Genomic DNA, 19394 nt, shown 5'->3' with positions numbered 1-19394 from the left:
GATATAGAAAAGGCAGCAGACTGCTTGACATGGCAACACTGAGTAGTCATTGAGAATCAATGAGACAACTCAGAGGGTCCAACGAAAGGAAAGAGAATAAACTCTGGACTCTTGACACCCTCTCCCTAACTCTACATCTTGCACTCACTGTGGTATAACGTGTGCCTCCGGGATTGGGCTCTTAAGTCACCTTGCTATCATTTAGAAATTAACTTTGTTTCATGGCTAGTCCAATACGACTACCAACATGACCTTCCTCTGGCTCACTAAATTGTGATGCGCATTGTGATATTCCGGTGCACTCCTATGCTGTTCAGGTTGAGCTAACACTACTTTTTCCAGAAAACCATGTCTACCATCCTGGCTGTCTGTCCTGGAGATCCCATAGATGTTGACTTGGTGACATGATGGTGTATGGGTAGGATGCAACCACACATAATTACAAGCGCATAAGGCAGGTATGACACAACCTGACAATCATTGACAAGAAATGCCATCAACTTACTGGGCCTTCGCATATGATAAGAATTGAACCTCTCCAATGTCAATGCCATCCCGAATCTCCCAGAACTGTCCTCAATAGGAACAATTCGACCATCAGTCCTCCACTCTGGCAGTTACTACAACCAGAGACACCTTAAAACTAGACTGCCACAGGTCAGAGGGCCATTCAACAGCCAAAATACCATCTAGAAAGTGCTGGTGTGCGTTGCCCTCTTATGTACCTATTTTGCTACCAACCATGGCTGGCCAACCCATGTGAAACCTGAACTGGGTTGGCCAGTTCAGGTAATGACTTCTCATGTTGGCGTGACTCATGCATTGGTCTGGGGAACTGTGCAGTAATCCCTTTAATAAATGGATCACTAGTCACTCAAAAAAATGACACTTTAATAATGTTTACATATCTTACATTATTCATCTCATATGTATACTGTATTTTATACCATCTATTTCATCTTGCCCATGCCGCTCGGCCATCGCTCACCCATATATTCATATGTACATATTCTTATTCCATCACTTTACATGTGCGTGTATTAGGTAGTTGTTGTGAAATTGTTAGATTTCTTGTTAGATATTGCTGCACTGTGGGAACTAGACTGGGAGACTAGTCAGGATCAAGAGAAAGCTGAATGGAGCAAAGTACAGACAAGAAAACCTGCTCCAGTGCTCATGACCTCAGACTGGGGTGAAGGTTCACCTTCCAACAGGACAATGACCCTAAGCACACAGCCAAGACAACACGGGAGTGGCTTCAGGACAAATCTCTGAATGTCTTTGAGTGGCCCAGCCAGAGCCTGGACTTGAACCTGATCGAACATCTCTGGAGAGACCTGAAATAGCTGTGCAGCTACGCTCCCCTTCCAACCTGATAGAGCTGAGAGTATCTGCAGAGAATAACTCCCCAAATACAGGTGTGCCAAGCTTGTAGCGTCATACCCAAGAAGACTCGAGGCTGTAATCGCTGCCAGAGGTGCTTCATCAAAGTACTATTGAAGTAAAATATTTTTACACAACCATTTCTTTCATGAATGGGAGACATTATGAATGTGAAACAACATGGTTGTGTTTGTTCTACCTCGGGTAGAGTTAGCTAAAAAAATGTGGGGGCCTTGCCACTAGCTTAACAGGTTTTGTAACAAAGATGTGCACATACCTGACATTTCCCCTCAAGGAGGCCATTAAATATTTACATATTGTGTATATTGGTACTTGTAGTATGGTGATTGGACTGTTTTGAGATTACCTACTTGTTATAGTGATGAAGACAGGACTAGAACAAGAGAATCAAGCGCACCTGAGGCCTACCAGAAAGCCATGGAATTTATACTATGTGGATTACAAGATGTAGTTTGCGACATGGATGATGTTGTTGTCTTCGCTGAAAGAGAAAGTGAACCAAAGATTCCAAGACCGAGGGCTGACACTTAACAACACCCTTGGACTAAAGCAGATTGAAATCATTGAACTTGTAGTCACAGCAAAAGGGATAAAACCAGACACACAGAGTGGTTGAGTTGAGTGATTGAGTGGTTCTCAATCAGAGGCAGCTGTCTATCATTGTCTCTGATTGAGAACCATACTTAGGTAGCCCTTTCCCACCTGTGTTTTGTGGGTAGTTATTTTCTGTTTTGTGTGTTCCGCTTTGTTATTTTTTGTTCTGGTGTTCAGTTTTATTAAAAATCATGAACACGGTACTACGCTGCACCTTGGTCCTCTTCTTTAAACAGCTGTTACACAGCCTGAATTCAAAATGGAAAAAAAATATTTGTTTTCTCATCAACACACAATAACTCCATCATGACTAAGTGAAAACATGTTTTTAGAAAAGTTTTCTAATGTTTTGAAATTGAAATAGAGAAATAAGTATTCACACTCCTGAGTCAATACTTTGTAGAAGCAGCTTTGACAGCGATTACAGCTGTGAGTCTTTCTGGGTAAGTCTCTTAGAGCTTTCCACAGCTGGACTGTGCAACATTTGCCTATTCTTCAAAAATTCTTCAAGCTCTGTCAAATTGGATGTTGGTCATTGATAGACAACCATTTGCAGGTCTTGCCATCAATTTCAAAGTAGATTTAAGTCAAAACTGTAACTTGGCCACTCAGGAACAGTCAATGTCTTCTTGGTAAGCAACTCCAGTGTAGATTTGGGATTTTCTTGGTGCTTAGCTCCATTCTGTTTATTTTTTATCATGAAAAAGTCCCTAGTCCTTAACGATACAAGCATCCCCATAACATGATGTAGCCACCACAGAGTGATACTTAGTAATGTGTTGTACTGGATTTGCCCCAAATATAACACTTTGTATTCAGGACAACATGTTTTGCAGTATTACTTCAGGGCCTTGTTGCAAACAGGATGCATGTTTTGGAATATTTGTATTATGTACAGTCGTCATTTATTTCACTCTGTCAAATAGGTTAGTATTGTGGAGTAACTACAATGTTGATCCATCAGTTTTTTTCTATCACAGCCATTAAACTCGGTAACTGTTTTAAATTCACCATCGGCCTCATGGTGAAATCCCTGAGAGGTTTCCTTCCTTTCTGGCAACTGAGTTAGGAAGGACACCTGTATCTTTGTAGTGACTGGGTGTATTGATACACCATCCAAAGTGTAATTAATAACTTCACCATGCTCAAAAGGATATTTAATGTCTGCTTTATTAAAATGTTTTGCCCATCTACCAATAGGTGCCCTTTTTTGCGAGGCATTGGAAAACCTCCCTGGTCTTTGTGGTTCAATCTGTGTTTGAAATTCAATGATCGACTAAGGGACCTTAAAGATGCTTGTATGTGTGGGGTACAGAGATGAGGTAGTGAATGAAAAAATGTTAAACATTACTATTGCACACAGACTGAGTCCATGCAACTTATTATGTGAGTTGTTAAGCACATTTTTACTCCTGAACGTATTTAGGCTTGCTATAACAAAAGTGTTGACTCATTGACTCAAGACATTTCAGCTTTTCATTTCTAGTTCATTAGTAAAGAATTGACATTATGGGGTATTGTATGTAGGCCAGCGACCAAAAAAATCTACATTTAATCAATTTTAAATTCAAGCTGTAACACAACAAAATGTGGGAAAAGTCAAGGGGTGAAAATACTTTCTGAAGGCACTGTATGTTAAAAATTCTTAAAAAGTGATTTGGATTTATCGGGCGCCTTATCTCCTTACCTGCGTCATGAGTAATATTTGGACTTATAAGTATCAAGTTTGACTCTGTCTCCATCCTGGGAGTTTTGTGCATTGTGTGCATCTCATGGTCTTGAATCATCTTATAAAACAATGAAAGAAACTGGTGTCTGTCAACTCAAATGAATAAAACTAAAGAATGGAATCAAGAACTGTGATAGAGAACAATAGAACTGGGAAAAAGCACCAAACATTTAATTTAGATCAGTAGCCTTTACGTGTCACTCGGTTCAAGTCACTGTATCCAATTTAATGATTTGTTTCAATTATAAGAGGATTGCCTTTTGTATCTGTCTAATGCTGTTAGACACATATACATGTATACGTGTGTGTGTGTGTGTGTGTGTGTGTGTGTGTGTGTGTGTGTGTGTGTGTGTGTGTGTGTGTGTGTGTGTGTGTGTGCGTGCATTGAGAGTGTTGTGAGGCAAGGAAAGGGGTATTTAGATCTGTCAGTGAGAGGGGGCTTTGAGACAGAGGCTAATGGAAAGCAGCTTATCCTGTCGTAAATCCCTGAATATGCTGAGAAGTCTCCTCACACAAACACACACACTTTCTCCCAATACAAAAGCTACTGTAGGCAGCACAGTCACACCTTGGCATGGCAGACACTCAAAAGGAATCTGACAGTTGATTTAAGCAGCCCCAGCTATTGTGGTGTAGCAGAGATAGGAGTCACTGCCATGACTTCATGACTGAGAGAAACATGCACACATGTTGTGTGGTAGCTGTAGTCTTCCCTGTTCTTTAGCAATCAGAATAATTACTCTAAGGATTAGAAAGAGGATAATCTGAGACTAAAGCTCTGTAGCAGCATGAGACATCACAGGGTGTACAGTACAGAGTCACATGGGGTACCATAACTTGAGGAATTTGTGTGTTTGTGTGACTTTTCAAGTGTTTGCCCATTAGCTCATCTTGGTTTGTGTGTGTGTGTGTGTGTGTGTGTGTGTGTGTGTGTGTGTGTGTGTGGTGTGTGTGTGTGTGTGTGTGGTGTGTGTGTGTGTGTGTGTGTGTGTGTGTGTGTGTGTGTGTGAGAGAGAGAGAGAGAGAGGAGACAGAGAGGGGGAGAAGAAGAGAGCTATTTAGCCTACGTTTTGTTACATTTACAAAGTAAAGCATTATTGGTATATAAAGATGTGATAAAACACATTTTCATACTCTGATGTTACAAACCTCACTATAGATTAGTACTGGATTATAAATCATGTCTTGGGCAACTACAGTATAACATTGTAAAACAATGTTTCTGTAAAAATTACATTGGTTTTAATTTTATAAGTAAACAATATAAAACATATCTAAATATATTCATATCTACAGTCGTTGTCGGAAGTTTACATACACTTAGGTTGGAGTCATTAAAACTCGTTTTTCAACCACTCCACAAATGTCTTGTTAACAAACTCTAGTTTTGGCAATTCGGTTAGGACATCTACTTTGTATATGACACAAGTCATTTTTCCAACAATTGTTTACAGACAGATTATTTCACTTATAATTCACTGTATCACAATTCCAGTGGGTCAGAAGTTTACATACACTAAGTTGACTGTGCTTATTAACAGCTTGGAAAATTCCAGAAAATTATGTAATGGCTTTCGAAGCTTCCGATAGGCTAATTCAACTGGAGGTGTACCTGTGGATGTATTTCAAGGCCTACCTTCAAACCCACTGCCTCTTTGCTTGACATCATGGGAATATCAAAAGAACTCAGCCAGACTTCAGAAAAAAATTGCAGACCTCCACAAGTCTGGTTCATCCTTGGGAGCAATTTCCAAATGCCTGAAGGTACCACGTTCATCTGTACAAACAATAATACGCAAGTATAAACACCATGGGACCATGCAGCCGTCATACCGCTCAGGAAGGAAACGCGTTCTGTCTCCAAGAGATGAACGTACTTTGGTGAGAAACGTGCAAATCAATCCCAGAACAACAACAGAGGACCTTGTGAAGATGCTGGAGGAAACAGGTACAAAGGTATCTATATCCACAGTAAAACGAGTCCTATATCGACATAACCTGAAAGGCCGCTCAGCAAGGAAGAAGCCACTGCTCCAAAACCACCATAAAAAAAGCCTGACTATGGTTTGCAACTGCACGTGGGGACAAAGATCATACTTTTCGTAGAAATGTCTGATGAAACAAAAATAGAATTGTTTGGCCATAATGACGATCGTTATGATTGGAGGAAAAAGAGGGACGCTTGCGCAAGCCGAAGAACACCATCCCAACCATGAAGCATGGGGGTGGCAGCATCATTTTGTGGAGGTGCTTTGCTGCAGGAGGGACTGGTGCACTTCACAAAATTGATGGCATTATGAGGCAGGAAAAGTATGTGGATATATTGAAGCAACATCTCAAGACATCAGTCAGGAAGTTAGAGCTTGGTCGCAAATGGGTCTTCCAAATGGACAATGACTCGAAGTATACTTCCAAAGTTGTGGCAAAATGGCTTAAAGACAACAAAGTCAAGGTATTGGAGTGGCCATCACAAAGCCCTGACCTCAATCTAATAGAACATTTGTGGGCAGAACTGAAAAAGCGTGTGCGAGCAAGGAGGCCTACAAACCTTGCTCAGTTACACCAGCTCTGTCAGGAGGAATGGGCCAAAAGTCACCCTACTTATCGTGGGAAGGTTGTGGAAGGCTACCTGAAACGTTTGACCCAAGTTAAACAATTTAAAGGCAATGCTACCAAATACTAAATACCAAATACTTGAGTGTATGTAAACTTCTGACCCACTGGGAATGTGATGAGAGAAATAAAAGCTGAAATAAATCCTTCTCTACTATTATTCTGACATTTCACATTCTTAAAATAAAGTGGTGATCCTAACTGACCTAAGACAGGGAATTTTTAGTAGGATTAAATGTCAGGAATTGTGAAAAACTGAGTTGAAATGTATTTGGCTAAGGTGTATGTAAACTTCCGACTTCAACTGTATATAGTCTTTAAAATGGTCTGCTACAAAAATAAGCACATTCTTCAGTATAAATAGAGCATGAACAGTATGTCCTCAAACTAAATATTTATAGTGCCACTAGATTTGATTTGAGGACAATCCTGTTCTTGAATGCAGGCCAGAACTACACTATATGTACAAAAGTATGTTGACACCACTTCAAATGAGTGGATTCCTCTATTTCGAGTAACAAAAAAATAAATTGAGCACACAGCCATGCAATCTCCATAGACAAACAGTGGCAGTAGAATTGCCTTAGTGAAGAACTCAGTGACTTTCAAAGTGGCACCGTCATAGGATGCCACCTTTCCAACAAGTCAGTTAGTCATATTTCTGCCCTGCTAGAGCTGCCCTAATCAACTGTAAGTGCTATTATTGTGAAGTGGAATGGTGTAGGAGCAAAAAGTGGTAGGCCACACAAGCTCACAGAACGGGACCGCCGAGTGCTGAAGAGCAACACTCACTACCGAGTTCTAAACTGCTTCTGGAAGCAATGTCAGCACAATAACTTTTCTTCGGGAGCTTCATTAATTGGGTTTCCATGGCCCCACACAAGCCTAAGATCACCATGCGCAATGCCAAGCATTGGCTGGAGTGGTGTAAACCTCGCCGCCATTAGACTCTGGAGCAGTAGAAATACGTTCTCTGGAGTGATGAATCACGCTTCACAATCTGGCAGTCTGACAGAAGAATCTGGGTTTGGCAGATGCCAGAAGAATTGATAGTGCCAACTGTAAAGTTTGGTGGAGGAGGAATCATGGTTTGGGGCTGTTTTTCATGGTTCGGGCTAGGACCCTTAGCTCCAGTGAAGGGAAATCTTAACACTGCAGCATTAAGAACAATGACATTCTAGATGATTCCGTGCTTCCAACTTTGTGGCAACAGTTTGGGGAAGGCCCTTTCCTGTTTCAGCATGATAATGCCCCTGTGCATAAAGCGAGGTCCATACAGAAATGGTTTGTAGAGATCGGTGTGGAAAAACTTGACTTGTCTGCACAGAGCCCTGACCTCAACCCCATCTTTGGGTTGAATTGGAACTCCGACTGCAAGCCAGGACTAATCGCCCAACATCAGTGCCCGACCTCATTAATTCTCTTGTGGCTGAATGGAATCAAGTCCCTGTAGCAATGTTCTAACATCTAGTGGAAAGCCTTCCTAGAAGACTGGAGGCCGTTATAGCAGCACAGGGGGGACCAACTTCATATTAATGCCCCTGATTTTGGAATGAGATTTTCGACGAGCATACTTTTGGTCATGTATTGTATTGTATGTTTGACTAAAGACATGAAAGCCTCTGTTTCTCCATGCCACAACAATCTTCTGAGTGCGCGCCAGACAGTGGAATTAACGGCAACACACTGCGGCATTAGTTTGTTGTCATCTTATGAAATGCCCTCCCTGGCACTCAATGACCTCTTTCATTATTTTTTTTATTTGCATGTATTGTTTTGTATTGTTAGGTATTACTGCACTGTTGGAGCTAGGAGCATAAGCATTTCGCTACACCCACAATAACATCTGTGTATGCGACCAATACAATTTTATGGCTAGCACAGTAAACATCTTAAAGGAAGGACATCAGAAGATATTGATGAAAACAGGATGACTGATTATGACGCACAATAACAAAGGTTATGGAGGACTAGGCAAAACAACACCACAGTTTTGTGTAGGCCTTCTACCCCAGCCAATTGGTGTCTGGACTCTGGACCTTTATAGCACAGGACAGGAGGTAGTGCTCCCTCTCATTCAGTGCATTAGAGGCTTTCCTCAATTGGCCTAGACAAGGCTGCATGTAACTGGTTTAAAAATGACTTGACAGATAGAATTCAATGTGTATCAACTGATGTTGTCCTGCAAGGGTCGATTCTGGGTCCTGTACTTTTTACTGTTTACATTAATATCTACTTGCCTGTAAAAAAAAAAAAAAAACCTGCACTTGTATGCCAATGATACTGTTGTGTATGCTATTGCCCCAACGGTTGACCAGGCTCTAGCTGAACTAGTCTGCCTTCATTGCATTACAGAAACAGATTATTGATCTGAAATTATTGTTGAATGCAGGTAAAACTAAATATATGTTGTTCTCTAGACTGCATTAAACTAACTCTGGTGATTTAAGCTTATGTCCATATTGATTGAGTCTAGCTTATAAATATCTGGGCATCTGGATATATGAAAAACTGTCTTAAAAAGTGGGCTTATTCTATAGAAATAGGTCCTCCCTCTGGCTAAGTAGTAGAAAGCAGATTATTCTGTCGAAGTTCCTATCGGTCCTAGACTATGACGACATCATCTATTGAAAGCAGCTGCCACCTCATTAAAGCCGTTAGATGCAGTCAGTTTATCATAGCTTTATTACGGGCTTCAATTTTAGTACACATCACTACGTTCTCGACCAGAAAGTTGGTTGGCCATCGTTGATGTCCTGTCGGTTGATACATTGCTATTTTCATTTATAACGTACATTTACAAAAAGTCCCAATGTACAGTGCCTTTGAAAGGTATTCAGACCCCTTGACTTTTTCCACATTTTGTTACGTTACAGCCTTATTCTAAAATGTATTAAATCAAAAAATTGTCCGTAGAGCTCCAAGACAGGATTGTGTCAAGGCACAGATCTAGGGAAGCGTACCAAAAAAAACGCTGCAGCATTGAAGGTCCACAAAAACACAGTGGCCTTCATCATTCTTAAATGGAAGAAGTTTGGAACCACCAAGACTCTTCCTAGAGCTGGCCCACCAGCCAAACTGAACAATCGGGGAGGTGACAAGAACCGGATGGTCACTCTAACAGAGCTCTAGAGTTCCTCTGTGGAGATGGGAGAACCTTCCATAAGGACAATCATCTCTGCAGCACTCCACCAATCAGTCCTTTATGATAGAGTGGCCAGACAGAAGCCATTCCTCAGTAAAAGACATGACAGCCCGCTTGGAGTTTTCCAAAAGGCACCTAAAGACTCTCAGACCATGAGAAACAAGATTCTCTGTTCTGATGAAACCGAGATTAAACTCTGTGGCCTGAATGCCAAGCATCACGTCTGGAGGAAACCTGGCACCATCCCTACAGTGAAGCATGGTGGTGGCAGCATCATGCTGTGGGGATGTTTTTCAGCATCAGGGACTGGGAGACTAGTCAGGATCGAGGAAAAGATGAACGGAGCAAAGTACAGAGATCCTTGATGGAAACCTGCTCCAGAGAGCTCAGGACCTCGGACTAGGGCGAAGGTTCATCTTCCAAAAGGACAATGACCCCAAGCAGACAGCCAAGACAACACAGGAGTGGCTTGGGGACAAGTCTCTGAATGTCCTTGAGTGGCCCCAGCCAGAGCCTGGACTTGAACCTGATCAAACATCTCTGGAGACCTGAAAATAGCTGTGCAGCAATGCTCCCCATCCAATCTGACAGAGCTTGAGAGGATGTGCAGAGAAGAATGGGAGAAACTCTCCAAATACAGATGTGCCAAGCTTGGAGTGTCACACCCAATAAGACTAGAGGCTGTAATCGCTGCCAAAGGTGCTTCAACAAAGTACTGAGTAAAGGGTCTGAATACTTACGCAAATGTAATATTTCAGCTTTACATATACCATACATTTGCTAAAATTTCTACTAACCTGTTTTTGCATTGGCATTATGGGGTATTGTGTGTAGATTGATGAGGGGAAAAAAACGATTTAATCCATTTTAGAATAAGGCTGAAACGTAACAAAATGTGGGAAAATCAAGGGGTCTGAATACATTCCAAATGCACTCTACCTAACATCTTTACTCCCTGATAAAATAAAGGTTCAATTAAAAAAAAAATATTAGGGCATTATTTCCACTAAGTTCAAGTCAATTCAATAAGACGTCTTTAGACTTAATCATCTCAAGGGACAATTATACATTATCACACATCCAGCATTACATAAGCCCATTACATACAGTACCAGAGAAAAGTTTGGACACACCTACCCATTTAAGGGTTTTTCTTTATTTTCACTATTTTCTACATTGCAGAATAATAGGGAAGACATCAAAACTATGAAATAACACATATGGAATCATGTAATAACCAAACAAGTGTTAAACAAATCAAAAAATATTTTATATTTGAGATTCTTCAAAGAAGCCACCCTTTGCCTTGATGACAGCTTTGCACACTCTTGGCATTATCTCAACCAGCTTCATGAGGTAGTCACCTGGAATGCAATTCAATTAACAGGTGTGCCTTGTTAAAAGTTAATTTGTGGGATTTCTTTCCTTCTTAATGTGTTTGAGCCAATCAGTTGTGTTGTGACAAGGTAGGGTGGTATACAGAAGATAGCCCTATTTGGTAAAAGACCAAGTCTATATTATGGCAAGAACAGCTCAAATGGGAAAAGAGAAACGACAGACCATCATTACTTTAAGACATGAAGGTCAATCCTTTTCCGCAGCAACCAGTGATCCGGGTCAACAGCATCAATGTAAAAGTATAGCTTCCGTCCCTCTCCTCGCCCCTACCTGCGCTCAAACAAAAGACCCTCTGCACACAGACAACAGTCACCCACGAAGCACCGTTACCCATCGCGCCACAAAAGCAGCGGCCCTTGCAGAGCAAGGGGAACAACTACTTCAAGGTCTCGGAGCGATTGAAACGCTATTAGTGCGTACCCCGTTAACTAGCTAGCTATTACACATCGGTTACATATGTCCATTAGCATTACGTCACAACAAGCATTAAGTCACTACATGCACGCTAGCTAGTTAGTACAACATAAGATACAACACTAGCTAGCTAGTACACACAAGCAAGCTAGATAATACAACATTAGCTACAACACTAACTAGTTAGCTAGTACACATATACAGTAGCTTTCGAAAGTATTCACCCCCCTTGGCATTTTTCCTATTTTGTTGCCTTACAGCCTGGGGGGGGTTGTATCATTGTATTTACACAACACGCCTACCACTTTGAAGATGCAAAATATGTTTTATTGTGAAACAAACAAGAAATAAGACAAAAAAACTAAAAACTTTGTGCATAACTATTCACCCCCCCAAAGTCAATACTTTGTAGAGCCACCTTTTGCAGCAATGACAGCTGCAAATCTCTTGGGGTATGTCTCTATAAGCTTGGCACATCTAGCCACTGGGATTTTTGCCCATTCTTCAAGGCAAAACCGCTTCAGCTCCTTCAAGTTGGATGGGTTCTGCTGGTGTACAGCAATCTTTAAGTCATACCACAGATTCTCAATTGGATTGAGGTCTGGGCTTTGACTAGGCCATTCCAAGACATTTAAATGTTTCCCCCTAAACCACTCAAGTGTTGCTTTAGCAGTATTATTAGGGTAATTGTCCTGCTGAAAGGTGAAGCTCTGTCCCAGTCTCAAATCTCTGGAAGAGTGAAACAGGTTTCCCTCAAGAATTTCCCTGTATTTAGAGCCATCCATCATTCCTTCAATTCTGACCAGTTTCCCAGTCCCTGTCGATGAAACACATCCCCACAGCATGATGCTGCCACCACCATGCTTCACTGTGGGGATGGTGTTCTCGGGGTGATAAGAGGTGTTGGGTTTGCGCCAGACATATTGTTTTCCTTGATGCCAAAAAGCTACATTTTTGTCTCATCTGACCAGAGGACCTTCTTCCATATGTTTGGGGAGTCCCCGACATGCCTTTTGCCAAATACCAAACATGTTTGCTTATTTTTTTCTTTAAGCAATGGCTTTTTTTTCTGGCCACTCTTCTGTAAAGCCCAGCTCTGTGGAGTGTATGGCTTAAAGTGGTCCTATGGACAGATACTCCAATCTGCAAGCAAACGTATGATCTCCAAAACCAGAATCTGTAACAAACAGAGTGGACTGCGTTTTGTAGACTTTGCCAAAGATTTTAAAAAAAATGTTATTTAGGAGTGCAAGACCGAATTTAGTTTGTGCACACTTATCCTGTACTACTAAGAAAATTAAAAGAGACCTACTAACTTCTATCAAACCCTACCCCAGCCCCTCCATCGCCTTACAACCTCAATAACCCTATACACCAATCTTTCCCTCTCTTCCATATACCGGTACTTACAACATAAATCAACACATGCTTCACCCTGGTACTACTGTTGTACTGTGTTGTTGTATGTGTCGAACTGCTTTGCTTTATCTAGGCCAGGTCGCAGTTGCAAATGAGAACTTGTTCGCAACTAGCCTACCTGGTTAAATAAAGGTGAAGTAAAAAATACATTTTAAAAGAACTACCTGGTGGGCGCAGTGTGTACTCGATCATCACTACCACCCCCCCGAAAAAAAAGACTACCTGGAACGTGTCCTTAGTCAACAGCCCCTCCTATACGTGGCAATTGGCTAAACAGACAGGACACGGGGACGCCCCTCACTGACGCGATTGAAGGATAAATATCAACGCCACCAAATTGTTTCAAGAACACCGGTGAAATAGCTAAGTCTACAGAAACCCTCATTTTTAAATTTGGCAATATACTTAGTATCAGATACATAATATTTTGTAAACTACAGTTGACTGAGTTTAGCTAGATATACTCTGCAAATAACAATTCCTTTAAAATGAACGGGCAATTGAACGGTTTCCATAACTCACTCATTGATGAAGACTGCTTTTTGTTCACCTCTGAATCTGTTGGAGAAGGACACCCAGGTGAGTTTGCGTCTGTCTTATTTTAGCTAGCTACTTTCCAACATAAGGAAAGGTTATGTGGTAGATTCAGCGAACTAGCAGCAAAGTGCTGCCAAATGCCTGCCAGTCTTTTTTTACGAACACGCATAAACGTTAGCTAACATATTGTTCGTATGCCCCAGTCAGCTAGCTATTTGACTATTTTTCCACATTTGCTGATCTTTGAGTCAGCCGATATTATGAATGGGGGACACGAGCCAGAGTCAGGCCACGCGGGTTGCCTTCGCCATGGGATCGGGTGCTAGCTAACGTTAGCTAGAAGCTCATGCTAATCCAGAAAAGTGTGACACTAAAATACTTGTCTGGATGGTCAAGTCGCCACCTGTGTTACGTGGTGCGTTTATTTAAAAACGTAACACATATGCCATATTTTAAATATTCGGCGTTTTTCCTTTCATTGAATTTATCAGCACATTTTGGGCGAGTCGAACAACGGTATTACATCAGTAGACTGCGAGCTCGTGCACGTAATGCAACTGCGAGCGCGGACCAAGTAGGTTTTGTTGTTATCTGGTCACTGGGTTAGCGGAGTTCTCTAGCAGTGGTGTATTTTAGTTCATTTCAATGCGTGTATAGTAACAATTGTCGGTGATTTATTTTGATTTGACTGAAGCATGAGACCACAGTGTACTAATTTCACCTCAAATCACAATTGTTTCATGAGCTGAAATAAAAGATCCCAGAAATGTTCCATATGCACGACGAGCTTATTTCTCTTAAATGTTGTTCACACATTTGTTTACATCACCGTTAGTGAGCATTTCTCCTTTACCAAGATAATCCATCCATCTGACATTTGTGGCATATCAAGATGATGATTAAACAGCATGTTCATTACAGGGGACAATTTAAAAAGCCACTCGAAAATCTGCTGTTTTGTCACACAATACAATGCCACAGATGTCTCAAGTTTGAGTGTGCAATTGGCATTGTGACTCGAGGAATGTCCACCAGAGCTGTTGCCAGAGAATTGTTGTTAATTTCTCTACCATAAGCCACCTCCAATGTCTTTTTAGAGAGTTTGTCAGTAAGTCCAACTGGCCTCGACCGCAGACTGTATGCCGTCGTGTGGGCGAGCGGTTTGTTGATGTCAACATTGTGAACAGAATGCCCCACCTCTACCGACAACAAACAATTGCATTTTATCGATGGCAATTTGAATGCACAGAGAGCGTGACGAGATCCTGAGTTCTATTGTCGTGCCATTCATCCACCGCCATCACCTCATGTTTCAGCATGTTAATGCACAGCCCCATAATGCACAGTCCCAAGGATGTGTACACGATTCCTGGAAGCTGAAAATGTCCCAGTTGTTCCATGACCCGCATACCCACCAGACATGTCATGCATTGAGCATGTTTGGGATGCTCTGGCTCAATGTTTATGACAGCTGTTTCCAGTTCCCCCCAATACCCAGCTTCTTTGTACAGCCATTGATGAGTGGGACAATATTCCACTGGCCACAATCAACGGCCTGATCAACTCTGCGAAGGTGATGTCGAGCTGCATGAGGCAAATGGTGGTCACACCAGATACTTACTGTATCTGTGACCAACAGATGCATGTCTGTATTATCAGTCATGTGAAATTCATAGATTAGAGCCTAATGAATTTATTTCCTTATGAGGTAAAATCTTTGAATCATGTTTTTATATTTTTGTTCAGTTACATTACAGTAGCTAGCCAGGTTTTCTGGCTACAGTCCTCATGTACAGGTTTAAGTGCAATGCTCACTCGACATTTGGGGGAGGGAGACAGCTACATTGCAGCTGATTATCTAGGCTTACCTCCACCCTAAATATAGGCCTAGGCCTCTTCTCCAGAGACTGCAGTGCTGTGGGCAGCCTGTCGCATTATGTACCTTTTGACATAAGAAGCTGCTTTAAGCAAGTAGTCGCTGTTGTAACAATTCAGTGCATATGATAATATTTTGAATTAAAAGCCAATATGGTGCTATTGGTGAGAGTCTTGTAGAGACTGGTTCCGAAGACTTCCCCCCCCCCCCTCCTTGCAGGGCTGGGGGGGTGCCAGCCATGGTGTGAATGGGCTGTGGTTAGGAATGTGGCCACTGTGGTGCTTTGCAGCTGTCGCTCATGTACATGGCAATGGCTGCTGAGTGGCTTGTTGCAAGTTTGGTCCATTAAAGGTTATTGGTTTTGCATTTGCAGGGATAAACTGCCTGGGGGAAGTGTTCAGCGGGGTCTTTAAAAAAATAAAATTAAGCAGGATACACCCCATTACTCCCATTTCTTGTTTGACAGATAAGATTTGTGACCAGATCAGCGACGCTGTGCTTGATGCCCATCTCAAGCAGGACCCTGATGCCAAAGTGGCATGTGGTAATGATCAAGCACCCATTAAAACAATTTATATATATTTATCCATGTTGCACTAACATGACCGTGCTTCTGTCCCCCCTTTATCACCCTGAATAGCTAATGCTCATGTTTACCTCACTCCCACTCACTTTCCTTCACTTGATTTTCTTCCGTTTGTCCCCTTCTTTCTCTCACATGCTTTCGCTTTCTGTCTGCATTTTCTTCAGAGACTGTAGCTAAGACTGGGATGATCCTGCTGGCAGGGGAGGTCACCTCCAGGGCCAACGTCGATTACCAGAAGGTCGTCAGGGACACGATCAAGTACATTGGCTATGACGACTCCTCCAAGGGTATTATGGCGAATTTGCTCTGATTAGATTAAATCACTCACTTCCATTGAAAACATGGTTTTAAGAGTTCACAGGGTTTACTTTAGTAGGTACAGAAAGTAACACTGAGGTTTGACTATTCCCTTCCCACAGGCTTTGACTATAAGACCTGCAATGTCCTGGTGGCTCTGGAGCAGCAATCCCCTGACATTGCTCAGGGTGTTCACCTGGACCGCAAAGAGGAGGATGTGGGAGCTGGAGACCAGGTTAGAAGGTTCCTGTCTTTGAGTGTTTGTGTGAGGAAGTGACTGGGCCTTGACAGTATGATAGTGTTTGTTTTTGTCCCCGCTCCAAGTGTTTGACTGTGTTTTGTGTTACAGGGTCTGATGTTTGGTTATGCCACTGATGAGACGGAGGAGTGTATGCCCCTCACCATCGTCCTCGCCCACAAGCTCAATGCCAAGATGGCTGAATTGCGCCGCAACGGAACCCTCCCCTGGCTGAGGCCAGACTCCAAAACTCAGGTTAGATTCAGCACTGTAGCCCATTAACACCCATGCACCAAATATGGCAATGAAGTCATGTAAATCCCTTGTCCAGATCTTCGTAATGAAGCCGGCTTGTCAGATGCACTCCAATCACATGCAGGTATCCTAGTACCTTGCCTTACCTTGTCAGATGTGTGTACTCATTGAATGACACTTAATACCTCGTCTCCCTCTCTAGGTGACTGTTCAGTACAGGCAGGACCGTGGGGCCATGCTCCCAGTGCGTGTGCACACTGTTGTGGTGTCCGTGCAGCATGATGAAGTAATTTGCCTGGATGAGATGCGTGACGCGCTGAAGGAGCAGGTTGTGAAGGCTGTGGTGCCCACCGTGTACCTGGACGACGACACCATCTACCACCTGCAGCCCAGCGGTCGCTTCGTCATAGGAGGTCCTCAGGTGAGACTGAGAGATGTATTGTACACCACTGTCCTCAATAGACTCTAGAAAATGACCATCCAGAGAGATGTGATCAAGTAGCTACATAGTCAGTCAGATTTGTTTTTTAAAGTAGGCTCTTGTCAACACGAGAGATATTTCTAAGACTGTCCTGGGCTCCTTGGCTGACTCTCCCCCTCGCAGGGTGATGCTGGCCTGACCGGACGTAAGATCATTGTGGACACCTACGGAGGCTGGGGGGCCCACGGTGGAGGGGCCTTTTCAGGGAAAGACTACACTAAGGTGGACCGCTCTGCTGCTTACGCTGCCCGCTGGGTGGCCAAGTCACTGGTGAAGGCTGAGCTCTGCAAGCGCGTGCTGGTCCAGGTCAGGATTGAGCTAATGGCTGCAACCTAACAATTTTATTTGTCTTTTGTGGTCGTTTTCAGCTTTTGATTTGCTGTAAGAGTCATTCACTTAGAACTGTTATGTATAACAATGAGATGAAAAGTATAAGAAATAGCATATTTTACAACCTGTCATGTGAATCTTGATCATGCGTGTTAATAAGAGGTGGCTGTGTTGTCAGGTAGCCTATGCCATTGGAGTGGCCCATCCCCTATCCATCTCCATCTTCCACTATGGGACTTCTCAGAAGAGCGAGAGGGAGCTGCTGGACATCGTCAAGAAGAACTTTGACCTCCGCCCTGGTGTCATTGTTAGGTAGTGTGGAACAATGGTGGCTGGCAGGAACACATTTTGTTATCAGGGGTCCCATAGGGTCGGAGCTGGTCTTCATGGGTCTAGGGGTTCTACATTTGAATGGGGACGGCTTGGTTTGCCCTCTAGTAATCTGTGCATTTATTTACCCAGTTCAACACTATTGTGCTTTCTGTGTTCCAGGGAGCTCGACTTGAAGAAGCCTATCTACCAGCGGACTGCTGCCTATGGCCACTTTGGGCGGGAGGCCTTCCCCTGGGAGGTCCCCAAAAAGCTAAAATACTGAATCCCTCACCCTGAGCTATGGGTGTACTACAGAAAAACCTACAAGCTCTTGGGAGAGATGAATGTCCACAATCACCCCCAAACTCTCATCCCTAAAGGAAACATTTTACACTCCTGTACCCTCTCTACCCATCTGCAATTGCTTGCACACCCCCTGAAATCCATTTCCTGTCTTTCCCTCTGACAGTTGTTTTATCTTCACAGAAATGTATTTTCTCTCTTCTCCCTCCTGTTTCCGTACCTATCCCCCACCCAATGTTTCTCTGGTTGGAGAAATAATTGATGGCACATTTTAGGGCTGAAGAACGCTAGGAGTTGCAATAGGTAATTAGGATGTAAATCTTGTCCCCTAAACTCTTTTCGATTAAAAGTTAAGTATTTGTCAGATGTAACCAAAAACCCATTTGTCAAAGTGGAACTGCAGAACTTGAGTTTTCTTGAACTATAGTACCTTGTTTGGAACAGTCATCCCTTCAGACCATGTTTTCTGACGTGTTACAGAGAAGTCAGAAACTTCTAATGAACTCTGGTTCTGTTGGGATGTACGTTGTATCTCTATTCCCTCTGTCACATCCTTTGTCAAATTAAGATTACATGTGAAAGTTCTAGAATGTTCTGATAGACTAAGGTAAAGGCACGGCACTTCCCCTCTAGACAGTGACCACTGGGTGTCGCTAGAGAAACTGCTTCAGTCTGCTGAGGGGCTCTCTACCATTTGATAACTCAGTACTTGAAAACAAACGTAAGTGCTTCATTTTTGACTGGCTTTGGGGACCTTTTTAAACATGGATGCTGACAAGTGAGGAAGGTTAACTTAAAAAAATAAACAATTAAAAATCATTAGCATTGTTTTACCCTCTGGTTCCTAAAGTGGTCCACAGAAACACTTTGGGTTGCCGCCACTAGGTGGTGCTCTAAGCAGTTGCCAGTGTTATTTATATTTTAGCGACAAGGGTTTGGGAGATGACTGACTGCAGAAGTACTTTAACCTTTTTTTTTCTTCCCACATGCCCACTGATAGAAGCAAAAGTCTGGCGGGTGTTGTACAGAGAAACCGGCCTTGTTTACAATGCTCTCTCTGTTGGGTATGTGCGGACTGCATCATTTGCATTCTCTACATTTGTTTTAAATCTTCCTTTTTTTTTACATTTTTGGTGGTGAGGCTCAGTCTGGTTACTGAAGGTGTAAAAGTGCCTTTTTAATGTTTTTACCTCCCCACACACACCCTGCCTGCTCCTGCTACTATCTCCAACCCCTCACCTGTGATGCTCTCTTGATGCTTACAGACCCCTCCCCTTGGCTCAAATGTTCCATTTCCTAAAGACTTGAAATGCTCCATGTGAAACCTTTGAATAAATGTCTACCCTGATGTTCTGTACATAATTCCTTATTTTTTTTTATTTTTAAATTCTCAATATTCAACTCGCAGCACTAACCTCCATGGGTACTTAAACAGAAATACATTATTTGGGAGAGGTAGACTC

At 42.5% G+C, this 19394-nt stretch overlaps 1 protein-coding gene across 1 annotated transcript; it reads left to right on the top strand.

The window, feature by feature from the left end:
* The first annotated feature begins 12997 nt into the window (after nucleotides 1-12997).
* mat2aa (methionine adenosyltransferase II, alpha a) lies at nucleotides 12998-19279 on the top strand. Its single transcript, XM_021591099.2, has 9 exons — nucleotides 12998-13295; nucleotides 15596-15673; nucleotides 15880-16002; nucleotides 16135-16247; nucleotides 16362-16505; nucleotides 16708-16926; nucleotides 17110-17292; nucleotides 17495-17628; nucleotides 17809-19279. Exons 1-9 carry the CDS (start codon nucleotides 13205-13207, stop codon nucleotides 17909-17911), a joined length of 1188 nt encoding a protein of 395 aa, XP_021446774.1. The 5' UTR covers nucleotides 12998-13204; the 3' UTR covers nucleotides 17912-19279.
* The last annotated feature ends 115 nt before the right edge of the window (nucleotides 19280-19394 follow it).

The sequence above is a fragment of the Oncorhynchus mykiss genome, chromosome Y, assembly GCF_013265735.2.
Source record: "Oncorhynchus mykiss isolate Arlee chromosome Y, USDA_OmykA_1.1, whole genome shotgun sequence".
In the NCBI taxonomy this organism is placed as follows: Eukaryota; Metazoa; Chordata; class Actinopteri; order Salmoniformes; family Salmonidae; genus Oncorhynchus; species Oncorhynchus mykiss.
This window is presented reverse-complemented; position numbering and strand designations above follow the sequence as displayed.